Genomic DNA, 21,563 nt, shown 5'->3' with positions numbered 1-21,563 from the left:
GCAGCATATATTTGTGTGTTTAGTAATGGTCCATTTAAGCTGCAATGGTTCCAATTGAAGCAATGACAAGAATGTAATTAATGAGTAATGAGTAAAGGAGTGGATTGTGTTCAGCTGACATTGGTTGAGGTGCGCCCGTACTGATTGGGTGTTCCGAATGCCTAGCGTATGACCGAGTGGTGTCCGCAAAGCAATACTTGCTTATGAAGACCGCATGTTTCCTGCCTTTTTGTTCGTGCGCATTCGGTGTGCTGTCCGAATGTACGCGTACCAGAATTAGTGCACTCCCTCGTGTACGCCCATGTTTACGGCCAGTTTAGCCCACTTTGAAACTACGCCCCTGTGTAGTTCCGAATGACGCCCATAATACGCCCATATTTCACGAGTGAATGCGGTGCACATTTCTGTACGGTATTGGTGAGAACAAGTACGGAGACCTTGCGTGGCACATGCGCATAGCGTTGCCCACGCATGCGCAGACGGCTAAAAAACGCCAGCCGAAAGAGTTCGGGAAAGTACGCACAGACCAGAATAAGGCCTTTAAGCTGTCATTGATGTTAAAGGGGGCAATATCCGGTATTAAGAACTGGGGTATGTAAATTTTTGATCAGGGTCATTTGGGTAGTTTCTGTTGTCATTATTATTTAAAAAGAGTAAACACAGTTGTTTGACAATACATGGCTTCACCCAAACTCTAACCATGAGTGAAAGAAAAGTTTCATTCATATTCTCTGACAAATGGCCAGAAAACCTCAAATTCTGCTAGGGTATGTAAACTTATGAGGACAACTGTAAATGGTGTCCATGTCTACATATTTCGACATATACACCAAAAATTTGAAAAACTCGTGTCAACCTTTTGAGTGTTGACCATGTCCCTGTCGACCGTAAGCTTGTATCGACCCACTGCCAATGCCCGCCTATGGTATGTTGACCACTTCCAGGTGTCGACCATTAGTGGTCGACCTTGGGACTGTCAACCTAGACATTGTCGGCCCAGGGACCGCTTACTGTGATGAAGATTGATGGTAGATCATTATCGCCTGGGAACTCCTGTATATATCCAATGTGTATAAGGAGACCCAGACAGAGGGTTGCAACCTGCCCATTGATTTCAGTGAAACTCATAACCTTTTGCAGGACCACCGGTGGGTGTAGCTTGCTGTGCACAGTGGTTAATATTATGCATATAATAGGCCCCAGGTTATAATATGTACAGATAGAAGATGTTCATATTGTACCACATGGAAAGCGCATATAAATATAAAGCTGCCCTGAGTGCATGCAAAAAATGCAATTATATCCATTATATAGTAGTCTGTCTCTTTAAACATGTGCACCATAGCACTGAATTTACTCCTAAGTAGAAATGACGTGCCCTCCTATACTTATTGGTGGTAGTGGGCTGTCATTTTATCTATGATCCAGTTTAGCAATGGAACACCTACCTTCTCCAGGAAACAGTCGATAGGTTGACAGTTATTAGATTGACAGTCAATAGGTCCACCGCTATTGGTCGACAGTCAAAAGGTCGATATGCATTAGATCAACACGATACATTAGGTTTTTCTAAAAAGGTGTTTTTTCATACTACGGTGCACTTTCAAGTATGTTACACTTAGACGGGGATGCATTCAAGTTATACCTGTCCATGTTGATTTATGCAACCTACCCATTATTTAAATTTCAAAGGCTGATTTGCAAGACGGTCACAGGGTATACTGTGCCACACATGATGCACTGGATCCGACTAATGACCATCGTATCGCAATCATTTGACACAAATGCAACATTTTTAACAAATCAAGAGCCTGCGACTGCCAGTTAGCTCCCGGGAAGCTCTAGGCATATTGTTTCACAATCTTTGCACGATCGTGGTCATTCTGGTGTGTACATAGCCTTTGAGCAGGCATGTCCAAACTATGGCCCTCCCATCATGCCTTGCCACAGTTTTGCTATTAGGGAATGCTTAAACTATGGCAAGGCATGCTGGGATGTGTAGTTTTATAACAGCTGGAGGGCCACAGTTGGGAAATGCCTGCCTTAAGGCCCCCATACACTATGCGATTTTGGGCCGATTTCGGCACTATGTGCTGATAATCGGGTGAAATCGGCCCAAAATCGCAGGTGTGTGATATCTGATCCGATCCGATGCGCGGTCCTGTGCGCATCGGACCGGATCAGGGAGGTCGGACGGTCAGTACATACGATCACGTCCGACCTCCCTGTATGCATATGCCTGCCCACCTGACAGGCATATGCATGCAGACACCGGGGGAGCAGTGGGAAGGGCAGCGGGTCCCTGAGTGCTAAGCTGGCGGCGCCGGGGAGTGCTGACCTGGCCGGGCGGTGATGATCATAGATTTCAGCACAGCAGCGCTGCGGGACGGGACGCGCAGTGGCGGGTATTACATTTTAAAATTCCTGTCAAATGACTAGCCGTTCTCTGATTGGCTGAGCTCTCAGCCAGCCAATCAGAGAACGGCCAGTCATTTGACAGGTACCGCCCGGCCAGGTCAGCACTCCCCAGCTTAGCATTCAGGGACCCGCTGCCCGCCCCACTGCGCCCCCTGACCATCACCGCCCGCCCCCTGCGCCCCGACATGTGATAAATCACAAGCGATTTATCACATGTCAAATTTGGCTCATCAAGTGTCAAATTGTGTGTGAGCCTCCCGGGGAGCTCCCGGGCGGCTCACAGGAGAATTGGGTCCAACTTGTCCTAAGGACAAGTCGGCCAAATGTATGGGGGCCTTTAAAGATTGCAGGGTGGCCAAAAATCTTACCATTAGTGCTGGCTCTGCCTAATTAGAGGATGGGGTAGGGGTAATTAGGAGTCCTTGGGAAATGAGGTCCCCCACCTCTCCAGGACTACCTTAATGGTTTGTACACACGGTGAGTTTCCCTTGCTATTCGACTTAAGAGTCAAGTGCTATACAATCTTAAGAGTCGAGTGCTATCTCTGTACTTTTAACATACAATTCATGCTATCTACATTAGATTTGCACTATATAGTCATTGAAGCCCTGTCTATCTGGGTTTTGATTTGTGCTGTCACGGGAGCGTGCATTGGGATCGCAAGGTAGAAACCCTGTGCGATCTGCATGTGATTTTCACTATATAGTAAAAATCTAATGTCAAATCTCACCGTGTGTACACAGCATAAGCAGAATTCAGAGTGGCTTTGCCAAAAAGAAATCAAGCCCAAAATACATGTGTATGTGGACATCTCAACAATTTCTTTAATCACTTTACTGTTGTCTAGCATTAAGGTAATATTAATAGTAGTGGGCGACAGGAAAATAATATGAACACATAGTTTATAGTTTGCTAGTTAGGTTTAAAGGTTCTAAAGACCTACCCTATACAGCATTGGCATTGTAAGCTATCATTTGGTTCATGGGTCATATCATAATGGCCCATAAACTAGAGAAAAGATAACACAGGCAATCTAGAGTTAGCTGTGCTAAAGGCAAATGTTACCAGAGTCCAACAAGCATCTATACAGTGTAAATACACCTGAAGCTAATGTATTTTATGTTCTACACCGGAAGCCTACTTGTGACATAAACAATCATTTCATTTCTTTCATTCTTCTTTAAGCAGTTTTGAATAGAATGTTACCTTGTTACCTAATAAATACTTGACATACCCAAGTTTGGCATGACATGAGTTAAATAACTCAACAAAGATTTCTATGAACTTGAAAAAAGAAAAAGGAGGAGAGAAGGAGTAACCATGTAAACCGTAAACTATGACATGTTTTGTCAGTATACATGTGATTTCTGAGCTCTCGCCCAAGCAGTTGTTAATAATAAAATCTAGCAAGTAACTAAAGAGTGAGTAAGAGAGTGAGGCAGAGCACAGCATTCAGGACTCTGCTGCTATGGAGCTCATTCAGCAGTTCTTCATTGTGCTGGGACTTCTTGTATGCCTGCGAGTCATACTGCGATGTTTGGGATTTACAAAGTACCTGTTTCCACATCTCTGGGGTGCGGTGCCAGCATCTTTTTTCCAGTCAATGGGAGAGTGGGCAGGTAATGTAACAGGTTTAATTTATTTTTATATATATATATATATATATATATATATATATATATATATATAATGTTACTATAATGACTGATGTGAATGCTCTGAAAAAGAATTCTCTGTAAAGCGCTGCGGAATATGTGTGCACTATAAAAAAAATGTTACTAAATAATATGTATATAATATGTATGTGTGTGTATGTGTGTATACTGTATATATATATATATATATATATATATATATATATATATATATATATATAGTATATCGACGCCATCCCACAATTGTCTGTATATTTGTTCTGTCCCTCCCTCGCAAACAGGGCGGCGGTTTGTGGGTAAGGTAGCCTCATTCAATATCTGATTGATTTCATTTATTTAAACCAAGCACGAGTCAAGAGTCTGTTTTTATATATATATATATATACAATCCAAGAGAACTGGCACTCCCGGGCTTAGGTATAGCCTGATGTAGCTTGCCCCGGTGCCTGCAGTTAGGAACCTTGCAGTCCCAGTATACAACAATAGGAAAGAGGGCACTCGGGGACTCCAATGCGGTGAAAACAGTGGACTGGTTTATTAAACAGTCATAGGTGTCGTCAACGTTTCGGGGTCGCCCCCGTCGTCAGGACAGTAACAGTGAACAGTTCACTGTTACTGTCCTGACGACGGGGGCGACCCCGAAACGTTGACGACACCTATGACTGTTTAATAAACCAGTCCACTGTTTTCACCGCATTGGAGTCCCCGAGTGCCCTCTTTCCTATTGTTGTATATATATATATATATATATATTAGGGCGGAGTGAAAAAACTGAAATTGAGAAATTCAAAATCGGCTAGTGTGGAAAAGTTGTGACTTGACTTGAATAAGAAACATGCAAAAGCATTTTGATCTGAGTCAACATCTTCTGTTCTGGCAAAAGGCCTAAAGTTTCACTTTTTTGGTGAAAATGACGAAAACTATGAAGATGCTCCGATCTAGTTAAAATTATGTCAGGATGTCTTAGAGGGGTTCATTAATATACTTTAGCTTAGTAAAAGAGAGTACGAGATTGTCCTAGTGCAAAGTGACTGACTTTGGTGGGAGAAAAAAATCCCTAATAATTGACCCATTTTCATGGTCACAATTGTGAATATTGTGTGTTTTCTCCTGAACGTGTTTATAATAGAAGAAGCACAAATACTCTAAATGGAATTTCGGTGACACTGTGTGAAATATAACACTGCATAATAGCCCTTAATCAGACCTGATCCCAGTACAAATTTGTTCTCAAAATGGGCAAAACAAATGCTGTATTGCAGGTGGGGCAGATGTAACGTGCTGAGAGAGTTAAATTTGGGTGGTGTGTGTTAAAACTGAAATCTAAATTACAGTGTAAAAATAATGCAGCAGGTATTTACCTTGCACAGAAACAAAATAACTCACACAAATCTAAAGGTGGCCATTCATCTACAGATCGATTGTAAGATTGGGCCGGTTGGAACAAACAGCTGGTAATATCTGAATGACAGTTTTTCAGCATTTCAAAGCAAATGGTCAACTGTCATTTGCTCTCATCTTTTACCAGGATTTTGTTCCAACCAGACAGATCGGACAATAAATCTGTAGATGTATAGCCACCTTAAATCTCTCTGCACATGTTACATCTGCCCCACCTGCAGTCCACCATTTTTTTGCCCATTTTGAGAACAAATTTGTACTGCGATCAGGTCTGATTAAGGGCCATTATGCAGTGTTATATTTCACACAGTGTCACTGAAATACATGAAATTGGATTTATGCTGCTCTCTTTGCAGTGCATATACAAAGATAGACAATCCTGTGTACATAAATAAGAAATAACTGTTGCAGTCTGTTATTGAAAAACAGTAACTGTTACAATAAGTATTACAAGTAACAGTGTAAACTGTCTAATGTATCATTTTACATATCACTTCTGTTTATAAGAAACTAAATAAATAAACAAATACATCTAATGTTTAGGGGGGGGAAAAAAGAACATTGATTCAAAAAATAACAGGTTAATCATTCTATGAGTGGTGTCCAGCAGTACATATATGCCAATCACTGTGTTTATTTCTAGGCAGCAGGGCCGTCTTAGCAGTGTGGGCCCCTGGGCAAAGCAATGCACTGGGGCCCTTACTCATTCTCCCCTCCTAGGGGTGGGGTGGGTGGTATCAGCAGCAGCTTTGATGTCCCAGGGGTGGCAGGGGGTGCTCTATCTTCCATTCAACATGTAGGACCTGGAGCAGTAACTTCTGCTAATTACTCCTTTACTGCACAGGTGGTGGGAGGGTGAACACTAACGTGTGGAAGGGGGCACTGCGCTGAATGAAGGGACCCTTGTAAATGACTGCCAGGGAGGTAGGGGGTGTTTTATACACAGGGGACGGTTGGATAATGGAGTGGGCTTAATATTCGTCATTTTCTGGTGGAAGTGCAGCTTGTTTGACTGCAGATATCGCCATTATCTGGAAATAGATTTCTTAGCCTAGTTTAAAAACCTAGAGTCCCAACTTTCAGGAGGTGCTGGGAACTTGGGGATCAGAGATCAGGGGTGAAATGTAATAGGATGAGAGATTCAGAAAGTGAGAGATTTGGTAAGAAATCTCCAGGTTTTTTAAAGCGGAAATCATTTACACTTTACAATCAAACTGCATTTGCAGTGTAAATGATTGCTGCTTTAAAAAAACTGGAGATTTCTTACCAAATCTCTCACTTTCTGAATCTCTCATCCTATTACATTTCACCCAATGAGTCAGAGCAATCCATTGACAAAAATATAAAACTACACCAGACGTTTGGAGCTGGAGCAGGGATCGGCTGCTGGAAGGCTGATATCTCTGGTTCTGGGTATGATAGACACAAGCCGCTAGTGTCCCCAGAAAGGGGAGAGGGGGGAATATACTCGCAGAAAAACTGTACGTTAGAGAGAACCTGAGAAATATGACTGGGATTTGTAATGAACAGGTCGGATGTGGACTGCTGCTTTGAAGTTGGATATCTGCAGTTCCCCAGGGCCGATTTTCAAAATTCTGGTATCCCTGGAAAAAGGGCTATCAACATACAGCCCTTATACGCCTGGGGCCCCTAGGCAAGTGCCCATTAAGCCCATACAAAAAGACGGCCCTGCTAGGCAGGATTGATCAGCAATACTTATTACAGCATAATGCACTTTAATGTATTCAACTGTTAATATATTGGCTTATCTTTGGCATAATTATATGCTGTAATGCAGCTGCAGGTGGGGCAGATGTAACATGTGCAGAGGGAGTTAATGTGGCCATACATCTACAGATTTATTGTCCGAACTGTCTGTTTGGAACAAAATACTGGTAATGGATGAGAGCACTTTGCTTTGAAATGCTGGAAAACTGCCAAAAACTGTCATTCAGATATTACCAGCTGTTTGTTCCAACCAGCCAGATCTGTCAATCGATCTGTAGATGTATGGCCACCTTTAGATTTGTGTTGAGTTAATTTGTTTCTGTGCAGGGTAAATACCTGCTGCATTATTTTTACACTGCAATTTAGATTTCAGTTTCAACACACCCCACCCAAATTTAACTCTCTCAGCATGTTACATCTGCCCCACCTGCAATGCAGCATTTGTTTTGCCCATTTTGAGAACAAATTTGTACTGCAATCAGGTCTGATTAAGGGCTATTATGCAGTGTTATATTTCACACAGTGTCAATGAAATTCCATTTAGAGTATTTGTGCTTCTTCTATTATAAACACGTTCAGGAGAAAACACACAATATTCACAATTGTGACCATGAAAATGGGTCAATTATTAGGGATTTTTTTCTCCCGCCAGTCAGTCACTTTGCACTAGGACAAGCTCGTACTGTTTTTTACTATGCTAAAGTATATTAATGAACCACTCTAAGACATCCGGACATAATTATAACTAGATTGGAGCATCTTCATAGGTTTCATTATTTTCACCTAAAAAGTGAAACTTTAGGTCTCTTGCCAGAACAGAAGATGTTGACTCAGATCAAAAAGCTTTTGCACGTTTCTTATTCAGGTCAAGTCACAACTTTCCCACACTAGCCGATTTTGAATTTCTCAATTTCAGTTTTTTCACTCCGCCCTAATATATATATATATATATATATATATATATATACATAGGCGTGCGCAGCCCATTTTATTAGGGGGTGCACCATTGGAGGGGCGTGTCTATCACCGCCTACTGGGCGTGTCTATCACCACCTACTGGGCGTGTCTATCACCGCGTACTGGGCATCAATACAAACTAAACAGATGGTGACTTATTTATGTATATGGGCTTCAGAATGAGTCCCCCCCCCCCCCCATATACACACAGTAGAAACAGGGACAAAAATTTACATCATAATGCCCATTACACATTATGCCACACTCCGTAATGCCCATTACACATTAGGTCACAATCCATAATGCCTATAAAACTTTATGCCACACTCCGTAATGCCTATTACACATTATACCAAACACCGTAATGCCCATTACATAGTATGCCAAATGCTGTAATGCCCATTACATCATATGCCACACACCATAAATCCCATTGCACATTATACCACACACTGTAATGCCAATTCCACATTAGAACACAAGCCTTATTATGCCACATAAGTGCCGGGCGGAGACAGTGGACGGGCAGAGAGCGGTGGGCTACCCGCCCAATTCCCTCGATACATCAGGTGCAATGTATCAAATGGAATCCACGTTTTCTGCTGTTGGAAAGGGGGTCCAACATGGAGATCATATGTGCAGCACAAATGATCTCTGGGTCTGATCCGATCGGACGTCAGACACATGCTATTTGGCCCAGTTTCTCATGAAATCGGGCCCAAATTAGATAGTGTATGGGGGCTGTTAATCTGCCACATCTTACATATGAACATAATGTAAAATCCTTAAATATTTAATGTCCCTCCCCCATACCACGCACCCTATATATGTATAATTCACTTTTCCCACCCCTAACCTTATCAAATATATTTAACGATACCTCTCTGCTTTGATAAACTGACCCCCACAAAGCATAGGTAGCTTCCTAAACCTCTGACTCATGTGTACCTGATGCTGCTGTGAGTCTGCTCTGTTGTCTGCGCTGCGGTGAAGCCTACTGCAGCCGCATTGATAGTGCCGGGCGGGACTTGTGTCATGACAGCGCAGCTATGCTACAGAGAAATAGCAGCAGCGCGTAAGTGTGTGGGCGGCCTGGGGAATGGATTCGGAGAGATCGTGTATATGGGGGACTGCGCCGCAGCCAATACCCGCTCCAGCCAGTGCTACTGTGTGCATGCGGCTCAGCTCAGAAGCCAGGGCCATCTTAAGAGCATTAGGGGCCCCTGGGCAAGGCAGCACAGTGGGTCCTTAAATAATAATACACAGCACTAAGCAAAAATATGTGTACATAAAATGTTTGATTAAAGGTGAAATAGTTACAAAATGCCCATATACTGTACATATACTCCAAATAATAGCACCCTCCCACCCCACCCTTCTCCATTCAGACAGAGAGCGACCACTACCAATTGCACAACCAGCTCTCCCTCCCCCTCTTTCTTCCCTGTCCCATCCCATCCTGAATCATCTCACCTGAGCTAATGGGCAGCACTGCATCCTATCTTCATGGCTCCTCTCTCCCTGAATGTGGCATGTCAATTGTAGCACACTGTGACAGTGTATGGGGGACACGGGGGGAGATCCACACAGCGCCGGCACATGTAATAATAGAACGTTTATGCAGCAGAGCAACTGTAGTGGACACCATGAGCCCGGCACCGCCAACAGGGTTATGTAATAAAGCCTATCATAGGCTCTATTAAAAAATTCTGTCAGCGGTTCCGGGCTCATGGTGTCCACTACACTTGCTCTGCTGCAAATATGCCTCTGCATAAGTGCTATCAGTGGAGGAGTGAAAGGGGATCCGCGCCGCAGCAATTGGAAGCTGAGGGTGCAGGGCTTCCGGCGTCACTGCTTACCAGTCCGTTCTCCACCACATGCTGGGCTCCAGAGCCACGATCACCGGACCGTAACTCCTGCACCCGAACTTCCGTTACTTTCTAGCTGTGCGCAAAGCGATCCGCCTGTCTGCATCGTTACACCTGCCCCACTTACTGAATGTCACCATTCAGTAAGCAGGGCAGGTGAAACGTTGCAGACAGGGGAGGGGGAGCATGAGGAGAGCCGCCGCTGCCATTGAGCACCCTACTGTGCCAGTGAAACTGGTACTGTGTTAAAGCGTGAGGCGGGTCATTAGGAGGTGCCTGTGCACCCTCGGCACCCCCCGTGCGCACGCCTATGTATATATATATATAGAGAGAGAGAGAGAGAATGGATGAAGCGGGACTCCGCTGTCTTTGCAAGGAGCTGTAATCACAACTCGGTGCCCCCCGTGTAAGTACCCGGTAGGTTCCCGGGATAAGTAGATGCTGGGTGACGGCGGCACTCGAAGGAATAAAGTAGCCAGACAACTGGATAGTGACCAACGTTTCAAGGCTGGTGCAGCCTCTTTGTCAAGGTGCGGTAAGACAATGTTAGGAACAAACACCACATACCTTTATCCCTGCTCTGTGCAGCTCAGCGTCCGTGGCCACGCCGCCTCCTGGCGCTCAGTCGTGACGTCATCGCCCCGTTGTGGAGGGGCGGGCGTTGTAGCGAGTATGCCAGAGCTGGGGAATGATACATATTATTTGTATTTCAAAAAACAGTGTAATTGATGTATGGTACAAAGTAATGTGACAATATTAAGGCAACTGTTGCTGCAAACATAATCAATGTGAGTCTATTGAATAAAAAATGAAAGTGAACAAAATGAAGTGAATATAACAGCAAACAAAAAGTGATCAATGTGTACTTCAAAAGACATAAATGGTGAAAAAAATGTATAAATAGTGGAACACTCTTTGGAGTGGGGTTAGAGAACAGCGACATCAAATATTAAAATGGGCTGAACAGTTAATCTCAGCATAAACATATGTAGGGTGGGAGTCGACACATCGTGTCAACCACCAACTAGATCTTACCATATATTATTTGTAGCTTAAAAAGATTTATGCTGTCGCTGGCACCAATCAATGGGCGGCAACCTTGCTGAATAGGTACTGGCACATACACAGATGTATACTGTGTGTGCAGAGCCTAATGAGTGCAAATGCTGTTAGAACATACTACAAAAAGTACGCTAGTCCTGCATGCTCATTGAGCCCTCTAGGGGACAGGGTGCTCAACCTGTGTATCCAACGGCTCTCCGATTGGCACAGTTTGAGTCCCCTGTCACCTCCTCTTTTCAATGGGGGTATTTGCTCAATGATCCTATACCTGAGGGATGTTAGAGGGTGTCTAGCCTCCGCGAAGTGGCGAGCCACTCGTCGCTCGCTCACTCCGGTGGCTATGGCATTTTTGATTGCTGATCGGTGGGCGGCTGCCCGTTCTTTGAACATTCTGACAGTTTTACCGACATAGTGTCGGCCGCATGGGCAGCTGATCAAGTAGACAACATGATCTGAAGTACAAGAGACGCGTTGTCTGATCTTAATGGGCCGTCCTGAATAGGGATGATTAAATGTTTCACCGGCTGTCATAAATTTACACGTGGTACATCCGCTACATTTGTAGCACCCATTCTTGGGGACACCAAGGAATGAATTGGTTTTAATAACTGGTGTGGTGACATCATTCTTCACCAGGTAATCTTTTAAATTTTTACCACGTGTATATGCACACATCAACTTTTTCTGATGAAATGTGTGCAAAGCTGGATCGGTGTTCACGATCGGCCAATGAGATTTAGCTATTTTGCTAATGGACGTACTTAGTGGGTTAAAAGCATTAACCCATATGACACTTGTATCACCTTTTGCTGCGGGGAAGGCTGTAATGACTGATGTCTAGTCATGTTTTTCACTTTGTTTTTGGTTTTAAGCAACTCCTCTTTATGATAGCCTCTGGCAGCGAATTTATCTACCATTTGTGTTAAAGATGTCTCAAGCTCATTTGGGTCACTGACTATTCGTCGGACTCTGAGCATCTGTGACAGAGGCAGCCCCCGTTTTAGTGGTGTAGGGTGATGGCTCGTGGCCAATAACAAATTGTTACGGTCCATCTCTTTTTTGTATAGTGAAGTGTTGATCCTGCTGTTAACAATGTTAATTTGCACATCTAAGAAATGGATGTTGTGTTGATCAATAGTGAATGTGAACTTCACTGGAGAGTTGGAGCTATTGAGAGTTGGAGCACACAACTCCACGAGGACCCCCACGAGGGAAAACAGCAGGTGGTCGTCAGGCACCCGGCTGTCGGCATTTTGACAGTCGGGATCCCAACATCGGGTAAACGACTGTCGGGAACCCGTCCGGCACCCATAAGGAATGGTGCGGAAGAGTAACATAAGTTTGGGGAGAAGCAACATTTTGTAGGCAGCTATATGGCCTAACCACGAGCAGGGCCGGATTAACAATGGGCCTGGTGGAGCTGTAGCTCCAGGCCCACTCTCCAAATAGGCCCATTTTGTAGTTGAGGGCCAGGGCTTTCCAATGAGACCGACCCCGCGTCGCTAGCCGCCGGAAACCGAAGATACGGCAGGGCAAATCTGGAACGTTTTCCCCATAGGATAACATGGGACCCGCTAATTCCGACCCCCACTCAGTTCCAATGGCTGCCAGTTGAACCCAAATCGCTGGGCCTTCAATCTGATACCAGGCTGGTCCATATCGGTTAATTGGTTCCAGACATATTGCGGGTAAACCAATTCTTTTTCATTTCTGAAATGTAATTTCTGGCTGTTCATGTTGTTTGAGGGCAGCTTTCTCTGGCATCAAATGGTTTCACAGGTCCAAAATCATTTGAAGCCCACTCAAAAGTTCTTCAGTATGATACTGGTCTCATGTAAATGGATAACTTGGTTCCGAAGATATAGCCGTTGATTGAAGGGGGAGAGGGGGTGGTATTCTTTCCCCCTCACACCAGAAAATGCAGGGACTTTTTCAAATAGCTGAGTCCTGCAGTGCTCTGAATACAGCTGGGCAGCCCCCTGCTCTCTGCCTGGCTGTCAATGGCTGTCACTTCTGCCCGGCAGCGACTACAGGGGATTACATGCTCATTGCCAAGGGGGAATACATTATGAGCATGTATTCCCCCTTGGCAATGAGCATGTAATCCCACATGGAAATGAGCATGGAACCCCTGGCAATGAGCTGTTATGATCTGCCTCCAGGGGATCAGTGTAAATGTGCAGTTTATATATTCTGTTTGCAGTTTGTATGTTTTCCCCTGGATCAGTACTCCCTGGGTTTCATGCATACCCTGCTTCTTGGGTGTGGCTGCATGCAAAGTTATATAGTTAGGTGCTCAACATGCTGACGCTGCCGGTTTTACTGTAGTTCCCAGTGCAGTTCTGTTTGTCTTGGTTCCTGCTCCAGAGTGTTCCCGGTCCCCGCCTTTGTATCCAGCATCCTGTGCCCAGCCTTGCTTGTGCTACAGAGTCTGTGATTCTGGTCCCAATCAGGGCTGCTGCCTGCCTGTTCCTATGCTGCAGTCCCCTGAGTTCCTTCTGCTGTGATACCATCATCCCATATAAGTCAGGGGTTCTCCATGCAGCTCTTCTTTTATTTAAATTGTACTGTACCATCTCTGCATTGTTGCAGCAGATCGCACTGGGGGGGGGTCTGGTTTGCTCTCTAGGGGTCAATCCTTCCCTGTGCGAAGTAGTCTGGGGTTTGTTGTGTATTTAACACCTTAGTGCATTGTTGTACCCATGGGGTTACTTTTCCCACGCATTGGTAGGCTGGGTGTGTAAGCCATCTCACTCCACCTTGTCGTGTGTTTCACTTCCTGCGGGCCACCTTGTCCCACTCAAGACCAGATGGCAACGTTCTGGGGCTGGACCTAATCCTAATCCGACCCACAAATTGGTGAAGCCTTAGCCCGCAAGAGGCCAGCAGAATTGTGGAATCACGGCAACACACACCCAATCCTACTTTACATGAGCATGTAGGTAAGCAGCATTTATAATTTTTAAGAGTCATTATGGTGTTTGGCATAATACGTAATGGACATTATGATGTGTGGCTTAACATGTAATGGGCATTATGGTGTAAATTTTTATGACGCATATTGTGAATTTTTGCTCAATCCGTTTGGTATAATGGGCCTTATTCAGATCTGAGCTCAGTACAAATTTGTTCGGAAAATGGGCAAAACCATGTGCACTGCAGGTGGGGCAGATGTAACGTGCAGAGAGAGTTAGATTTGTCTGAGTTATTTAGCTTCTGTGCAAGGTAAATACTGGCTGTATTATTTTTACACTGCAATTTAGATTTCAGTTTCAGAACACACCACCCAAATTTTATTCTCTTTGCACAGGTTACATCTGCCCAACCTGCAGTGCATATGGTTTTGCCCATTTTCCAAACAAATTTGTACTGAGCTCAGATCTGAATAAGGCTCAATGTGTATTTTGGCTCAATCTATGTGGCAAAATGTGAATTTTGCCTTAATCTGTGTGGCATAACGTGAATTTTGACTCAATCCATGTGCCATAGTGTGAATTTTAGCTCATTCCATGTGGCATGATGTGAATTTTGGCTCATTCCATGTGGCATAATGTGTAAGAGGCAAGTACAGTATAAGGGGGTTACTACTGTGTTGGATGTTTTGTATAAGGGGTATATGGTGTGGTAAACTTAGGTGACCACATAAAAGGTGCTGAAATGTTGTCTACCAAGTTTTGGTTTTCAGTATTTTTTTTATGACTGGAGTGCTGCCTCACCTCGCAAGTATTTTAGGACATCGGCATTCTGCGGGTGCACCTTTGAAGGGCACCCGGCAATATATCTCCCTGCATCCTGTGATATATATGCCATTGCACTCTTTGGCTGGAGGGAGTGTGCATATATATCTTCCGATGCTCTCAGTGCTGGCGATTCATGGTCGGCACTGCAGATGCTGATGGAAGGTAAGTATATCTGCAGCTTCTATTTTCCCTCTTTTCTGTGCCAGGTCCTTGCATATGGCAACCTTTTTGCCATTTTCCACCCTATACTAAACCCATTGCATTTTTCCTATGCCAGCCCCCTGCCTTTTCCAGGCATATATAATTAGTTACAAATATAACAAAATAGGTGACACCACTTAGCGCTAACTTAGTGATCAGATAAAGAATAATTTACATATCTTCCATTGGTACAGTGATCCATATGTAATTCAGGTTTTGCAGGTAATAAAACATCACAAATGATACACCCTTTCTCCCACGTTAGTGGGATTGTTTGAACACAAGGGTATATCATATTGATACACCCTTGTGTTCAAACATTTATTCTCTCCTCCTACAGCTTTGCTCTCTCCCTCACCAAACAATCCTTTTTCCTCCCATCCCCCCTCTGCTGCTGCCATTACCCTTCCACTCCAACTATCCTACTCTGCCCTCCTTCTGCCCCACTACAGAAAAGGAAGTCCACTACCTCATCTTATCCTCTCCCCCCTCTACCTGCCCCTTGGGCTCCTGTCTCCTCTACATCCTGTCCCCCACTGGCTGCTCCCACGTTGCTCACCTTTTCAACCTATTAATCTCTAATAGCATCATTTCCTCACCATTCCAACATGCTCTGGTCTCACCTATTCTAAAAATAAAAAAGCAACCTCAACCCGTTATCACTCACTAACTACTGCCCGATCTCCCTTTGCTTACAAACTACTTGAACGGCTAGTTTACAGCTGTCTCACAGCTAATTTTCTGACAACTCCAGCCTTTATGCCCTACAATCTGCCTTTCACCCACTCCACTCCACTGAGATTGCTCTGGTGAAAGTCACCAATGACATGATTTTGGCCAAAATCCACTTCTCTGCACACTTGAAAACATTTACCCCTCATTATCTTCCCCACAGCCAGAGTAACACCCCCTTCTAATATTTCTATCACTGTTGTAAACATCATCATCTCCCCCATTCCCCAACTCTGCTGTTTGGGTGTCGCTTATTTTAGGCATATCTTATTCTCCCTCCACTCCTCTTCTGCCACTCCCCTTTGACAAAATCTGCACCAGCTCCCATTCCTCTACAGAATCTTCTTCTAACTCCTCAACCTCACATACTAGGCTTTCCCTAATTCCACTGCCCCATACATCTCCAACCTCATATCCCTTCATACTCCCTGTCGCCCTCTACAGTCGGCCAATGCTTATCGCCTCTTCTCTACCCTGGTCACTGTGGTCTCTCACAAGAGAAAAAACACAGTGGTCTCTCACAGGAAAAAACAAACAAACACAGTGGTCCACACAGGAAAAAAGCTGTGGACCCGCACAGATAAAAAAACCTACACTGTGACCTCAAACAAGAAACAAACAAAGACAATGGTCGTTCACAGGTCTCCATATACATGGAGCCTGCAATGCTCCCAGTGGTGAATCATTCACCATTTTCCAAGAGATTTCTGCTGCTATGATTTCTGCCTATACGCAACTCTGGAGAGTTAAGTAATAAAATATGGGTGCAGGGTGTGCATCAGGGCCCCCTGGACCCAGGAGCCTGTGTGCACTGCACCCATTACATATATGCCTATCACACTTTTTTGCTTCATTGTTGGCATATGATAACACTTCTGAATTACAATTGCCACACCCACTATTACTGACCAGTAGCTAAAACTTTTATTCTACTACAATACCTCATATACTGTACCAAGGGTTCCCCATAATTCTTAAATTGTAAGCTCATCTATATGGGCAGAGACCTCTACAGTATGTTTTCTGTTACTGTCGATAAATCTTGTTTGTTTGTGTTATGATCCCCTGTGTAATTTGTCCACACTAAATAAATAATAATTTACTGGTGTAGAGAGTAAATGATTCGAACATTAAATAACTACTGTATACCCTTTTTCTTTTTTAGTTGTGACTGGAGCTGGAGATGGTATCGGTAAAGCATATTCCATTGAGGTAAATATACTTCTTTGGACTTTGTAGAGTCTGTCTGTTATCAGTCTGCTTGTTCTGGCATCATGCAAAAAACTACTGGATGGTGTTTTCACTATTCTATACCTTAGTGAGCCAGAATTATCACAAACACAGGGTCCTTGATTACAATGTTGTTTATTCTCAACAGCAGGTTAAAGCATAGCAGGTTCAATCCACATGCAGTGAGTTTTACAGGTAGAAACATAGCAGACTCTTAACAGGCTCCACTGATCCCTATGCTATAACACTCCCAGTCTATTACTCAGGCAGATATTACACCATCAAGAGCAAGACAACTCTGCCCTAAAAACCCTTATATCAGGAAATCTCTGGTGCTGCTGATTACACCTGGGATTCTGCTGCTGCTACCAAAACCTGATCTGGATCCTCCACATTATTTTCATGTGGGGGAATGCTGACTGAAATATATATACTGTGTTCTGATTGGTGGATCAGTGTGATAAGTATGGGGAGCCGTCAGTCACAAGCCACACCCTCTGACGAAGTTGCATTACGAAACGCGTTAGAGCGGGGCTTGTGATGGCATCTCTCACCTTGTCCAGCTCCCCCCACCGCGTCTGTTCCTGTGTGGTTGTCCCGACATGCTGTTTGCTTCAGTGGGAGATCGTGGTTCCCAGCAGTGCCCCGGATTAGCGGTAGGAGGTTGCCTGGCATTTTCGATTTGAAACTTGTGGTACCCAGCCCACAGCAGTTTTGCATTTGGTACGAGTACACTGTTGCTCCATCTGGATGTGTTTTATACTTCATTTTTATTAAAATCTTGTGTGATACACTATGGAGCACCCATCCTGTTCTTTATTTTAATATATATATATATATATATATATATATATATATATATACACACACTATGTGTAATGTACATATATTGTACACCTGAACGTGAAGAGATGTATGTATACATACTGTATATAAATTCATATATCTATTTCACATGAAAATCCGACTATATATTAATCACTAATTAGGCAGGTTATCTTGACTTATAAAGTTTCAGTTTACACATCAATCCAGTAGATGGTGCACAGAGGATGATCACAATATTAGATGGTCATTCAATATGAGCAATAACAAATATCCATTTGAGCGAAGCCGCAGGCAAAGGCTAGTCGAAATATATTTACACTGATTGGTCATAAAATGTGCACAATGTAATGAGGTAAATGAAAGTTTCACTATCTTTTGTAGTTGGCAAATCGTGGCATGAATATTGTGATGATCAGCCGAACCTCTGAAAAAATGCAGAGAGTTGCTTTAGAAATTGGTAGGTTCCATGATTATTTTGCAAAATGTCACAATCAGGAGCATTTGTGATTGTTCTAGATGTCTACATATATACCAAAACACAATTACACACACACACACACACAGAGGCAGAACTCTGGGAGGCAATGGAGTCATGTGGCACCGAGCTCCTGCTCCCAAGGGGGCACCTCTCCTCACCTTCAAGTTTGAATCAGTTAATTGAAAGCAGTTGATATCGCTAATGTGGCTGATTGGGTTCTAACATAATTTTTGCAAGTGTCACACTTTGTATTAGATCCCATGACCTGTCCTAATGGAGACAGCCACCTTTGTGATTGAGCTATTTGGGGGCACCAATATTTACCTGGCCTCCGGGCAGCTCTGATTAACTTACGCCACTGCACACACACACACACTTCAAGGTTTTAGATTCCATAAGGTGTCAATATTTTGGAGGTGGCAGTCAGATTAATTGAAAACACAGACCTAGCAGGGATTTCACCAACAGATCAGTACATTGGATGCATGAATACAAAAAGGTTATTACCAGTGGCGGCTCCTACCTCTTTTGCAGGTACCCCCCTGTCACTGCCGCCATCGCCGCCATTGCCTCTTCCCGTCCCCGGGGCCTGTCCTATGATGACAGGCGCCATGACTGGCGCATGCACAGTACAAACATATGTACTGCGCATATGGCTAGCTTCTATGGGCTGCTTCATAGAAGTAATCATGGTCCTGGTGCCTGTACAATTTAAGTTACATGCACCGGGACCAGCGCATGTACAGTACCGATATAAATACTGCGTATGCGCATTTGCTGTTTTTGCCCAGCAGCCCGCAACAAGGCGTCCCGGAGGAAGGTTACACCTCCCAATGGGACTGCCTTCGTGACTGGCAGGTCAGACTTCCAACAGGAAGTTTCTGCCAGCCACAGTGAAGCCAGTGCAGTCTCACAGACTGCATCTGGCTTCACGACAATGGCGTATTTTACCTGGGGGGGGGCTGCAGCGCTGCAGCCCATAAGTAAAAACCACCACTGGTTATTACACAGTGTAAAATACCCATCTCCATGTACAGTGTGTTGGTTGCTCTTCACATGACATGCTGATCTCACTTGCCTGCTCTAGGGATGGGAATTACTATGGGAATCAATATTTTTGATATAATGTTTTTTTTATTTATGTATTTTTGTATCAAGGGTGATTTTTCAATGCTGAATCACTAAATAAATTATTTTGATAGTGATTGACTTAGCTCTACTTAACACTTCCCGCTGGTGGTACTTTGGAAACCACACATACAAGTTTCTACAGAAACTATACATGTATTTGGATGTGCCCTATTGTTGCTGAAGCTGGTACAGACCTTCCAACACACACACACATCCATACCTTCTGATGTTAAATCATTAATATTCCAGAACCAGTGTTTAAGGATAAACATCTTAAAGCATGTGTAATACTGATAATTTTGATATCATATCACTAGCATGTTCTTGCTAGTGCTAGGAAATCTGTAATTAATTGTGCAGTGACATAGAGGCTGGTTCAGAGGTGGAGGCTATAGTCTCCATGCATGCATATATGTTCACAATGGCTGTGTGGCAACAGGAGGCGTTTGTGCATGTGTCCTACCGGGATGCGGTCATTTGGTCTACTACAGTATGGTCGACAGTCATTAGGTCGAATCCATTAGGTCGACATGCTAAAAGGTCGACATGACTCTAGGTCGACATAGGAAAAGGTCGACATGATTCTAGTTCGAAAGGTCATTAGTTCGACAAGGTCATTAGTTCGACAAGGTCATTAGTTCGACATTGTCTATGTCGACATTCACAAGGTCGACATGGAGTTTTTCACTGTTTTTTGAGCCAACATGTGCCAACAGGCGGTATTTCATGCCCTACCATCCACTAGGGTGTGGTGGGAGAATAAAATAGTGTGCCGAGCGTAGCGAGGCACCGTGCCCGACGCATCGCGAGCGCAGCGAGCGATGCGAGGGGATGCAGTGCACTTTAAACTGAGTCCATGTCGACTGTGTTGACATTCAGGTAAAAAAACAGTGAAAAACCCCATGTCGACCTTGTGAATGTCGACATAGACAATGTCGAACTAATGACCTTGTCGAACTAATGACCTGTCGAACTAATGACCTTTCGACCTAGAATCATGTCGACCTTTTCCCATGTCGACCTAGAGTCATGTCGACCTTTTAGCATGTCGACCTAATGGATTCGACCTAATGACTTTCGACCATAATGCAATAGACCAAATGATCCCAACCCGTACTACCAATGTCTGCTCTTGAAATTTCATCTCTAGTATAATCTTGCCAAACTTGTTATAAAGAAAATACCACTAAAAAATCTGGTACTTGTGGACAATCACGGCTCCCACGATGTGCATCGTATAGCAAAAAAATCGCATGTGATCGCATCGCATGCGATTACATGCAGTGTTTTTTTTTAACAGATAAGCATCCAAATGCATTGAAATTAGTATCAAACATGTTCAATGGCCCCCAAATGTAATTTTTGAGGCTGTACCACCCCCACTATCAACGCGAACCCGAAGCCTGGCGAGTGCAGCGAGCCCGCGAGGGGCGGCGGTACGCGTCCTACGACCTTTTCATACCCCCACTATCCACGTCGGCGTGGAGTTGAGAATAGAAAGTGTGGCGAGCGCAGCAAGCCACCGAGCCCGAAGCGTGGCGAGCGCTGCGAGCCCCGCGAGGGGACACGGTTACCTTCACAGGTATCCGCGTCCCCTCGCGGCCTTCACAGGTGACCGCGTGCGCTCGCCACGCTTCGGGCTCGGTGGCTCGCTGCGCTCGCCACACTTTCTGTTCTCAACTCCACGCCGACGTGGATAGTGGGGGTATGAAAAGGTCGTAGGAAGCGTACCACCGCCCCTCACGGGCTCGCTGCGCTTGCCACGCTTCGGGTTTGTGTTGATAGTGGGGGTGGTACAGCCTCAAAAATGACATTTGGGGGCCATTGAACATGTTTGATACTAATTTCAATGCATTTGGATGCTTTTCTGTTAAAAAACGCATGCGATGTAAAAAAATTGGTAAAAAATTTGCAAAAAAGTATCCAATCGCATGCCATCGCATGCCACTATATATGGCATGCGATGGCATGCGATGGGAGCCGTGATAATCCACAAGTACCAAAAAATCTAACTGCTCAATAACATAAGGGCTGATTCAGGAGTAGATGCTATAGCATACCTCCCAACATGACCCTCTCCAGGAGGGACACAATGCTCTGTTACTGGACTTTCTCTTAAAGTATGATTGCCATC

At 44.2% G+C, this 21,563-nt stretch overlaps 1 protein-coding gene across 1 annotated transcript in view; it reads left to right on the top strand.

Annotated features, from left to right (window-relative positions):
* Window positions 1-3,806: 3,806 nt before the first annotated feature.
* HSD17B3 (hydroxysteroid 17-beta dehydrogenase 3) overlaps window positions 3,807-21,563 on the top strand; it is a 52,438-nt gene continuing 34,681 nt past the window's right edge. Inside the window, exons 1-3 of the mRNA XM_083158343.1 lie at window positions 3,807-4,037; window positions 16,928-16,974; window positions 18,202-18,277. Of these exons, the coding sequence (XP_083014469.1) occupies window positions 3,887-4,037; window positions 16,928-16,974; window positions 18,202-18,277 (274 nt within the window). The 5' untranslated portion in view covers window positions 3,807-3,886. The remainder of the gene's footprint in view (window positions 4,038-16,927; window positions 16,975-18,201; window positions 18,278-21,563) is intronic.

The sequence above is a fragment of the Crinia signifera genome, chromosome 1 (genome assembly GCF_055691185.1).
Source record: "Crinia signifera chromosome 1, ASM5569118v1, whole genome shotgun sequence".
Taxonomy (NCBI): domain Eukaryota; kingdom Metazoa; phylum Chordata; class Amphibia; order Anura; family Myobatrachidae; genus Crinia; species Crinia signifera.
The sequence above is the reverse complement of the archived record's forward strand: the minus strand, read 5'-3'. Positions and strand labels throughout refer to the sequence as shown.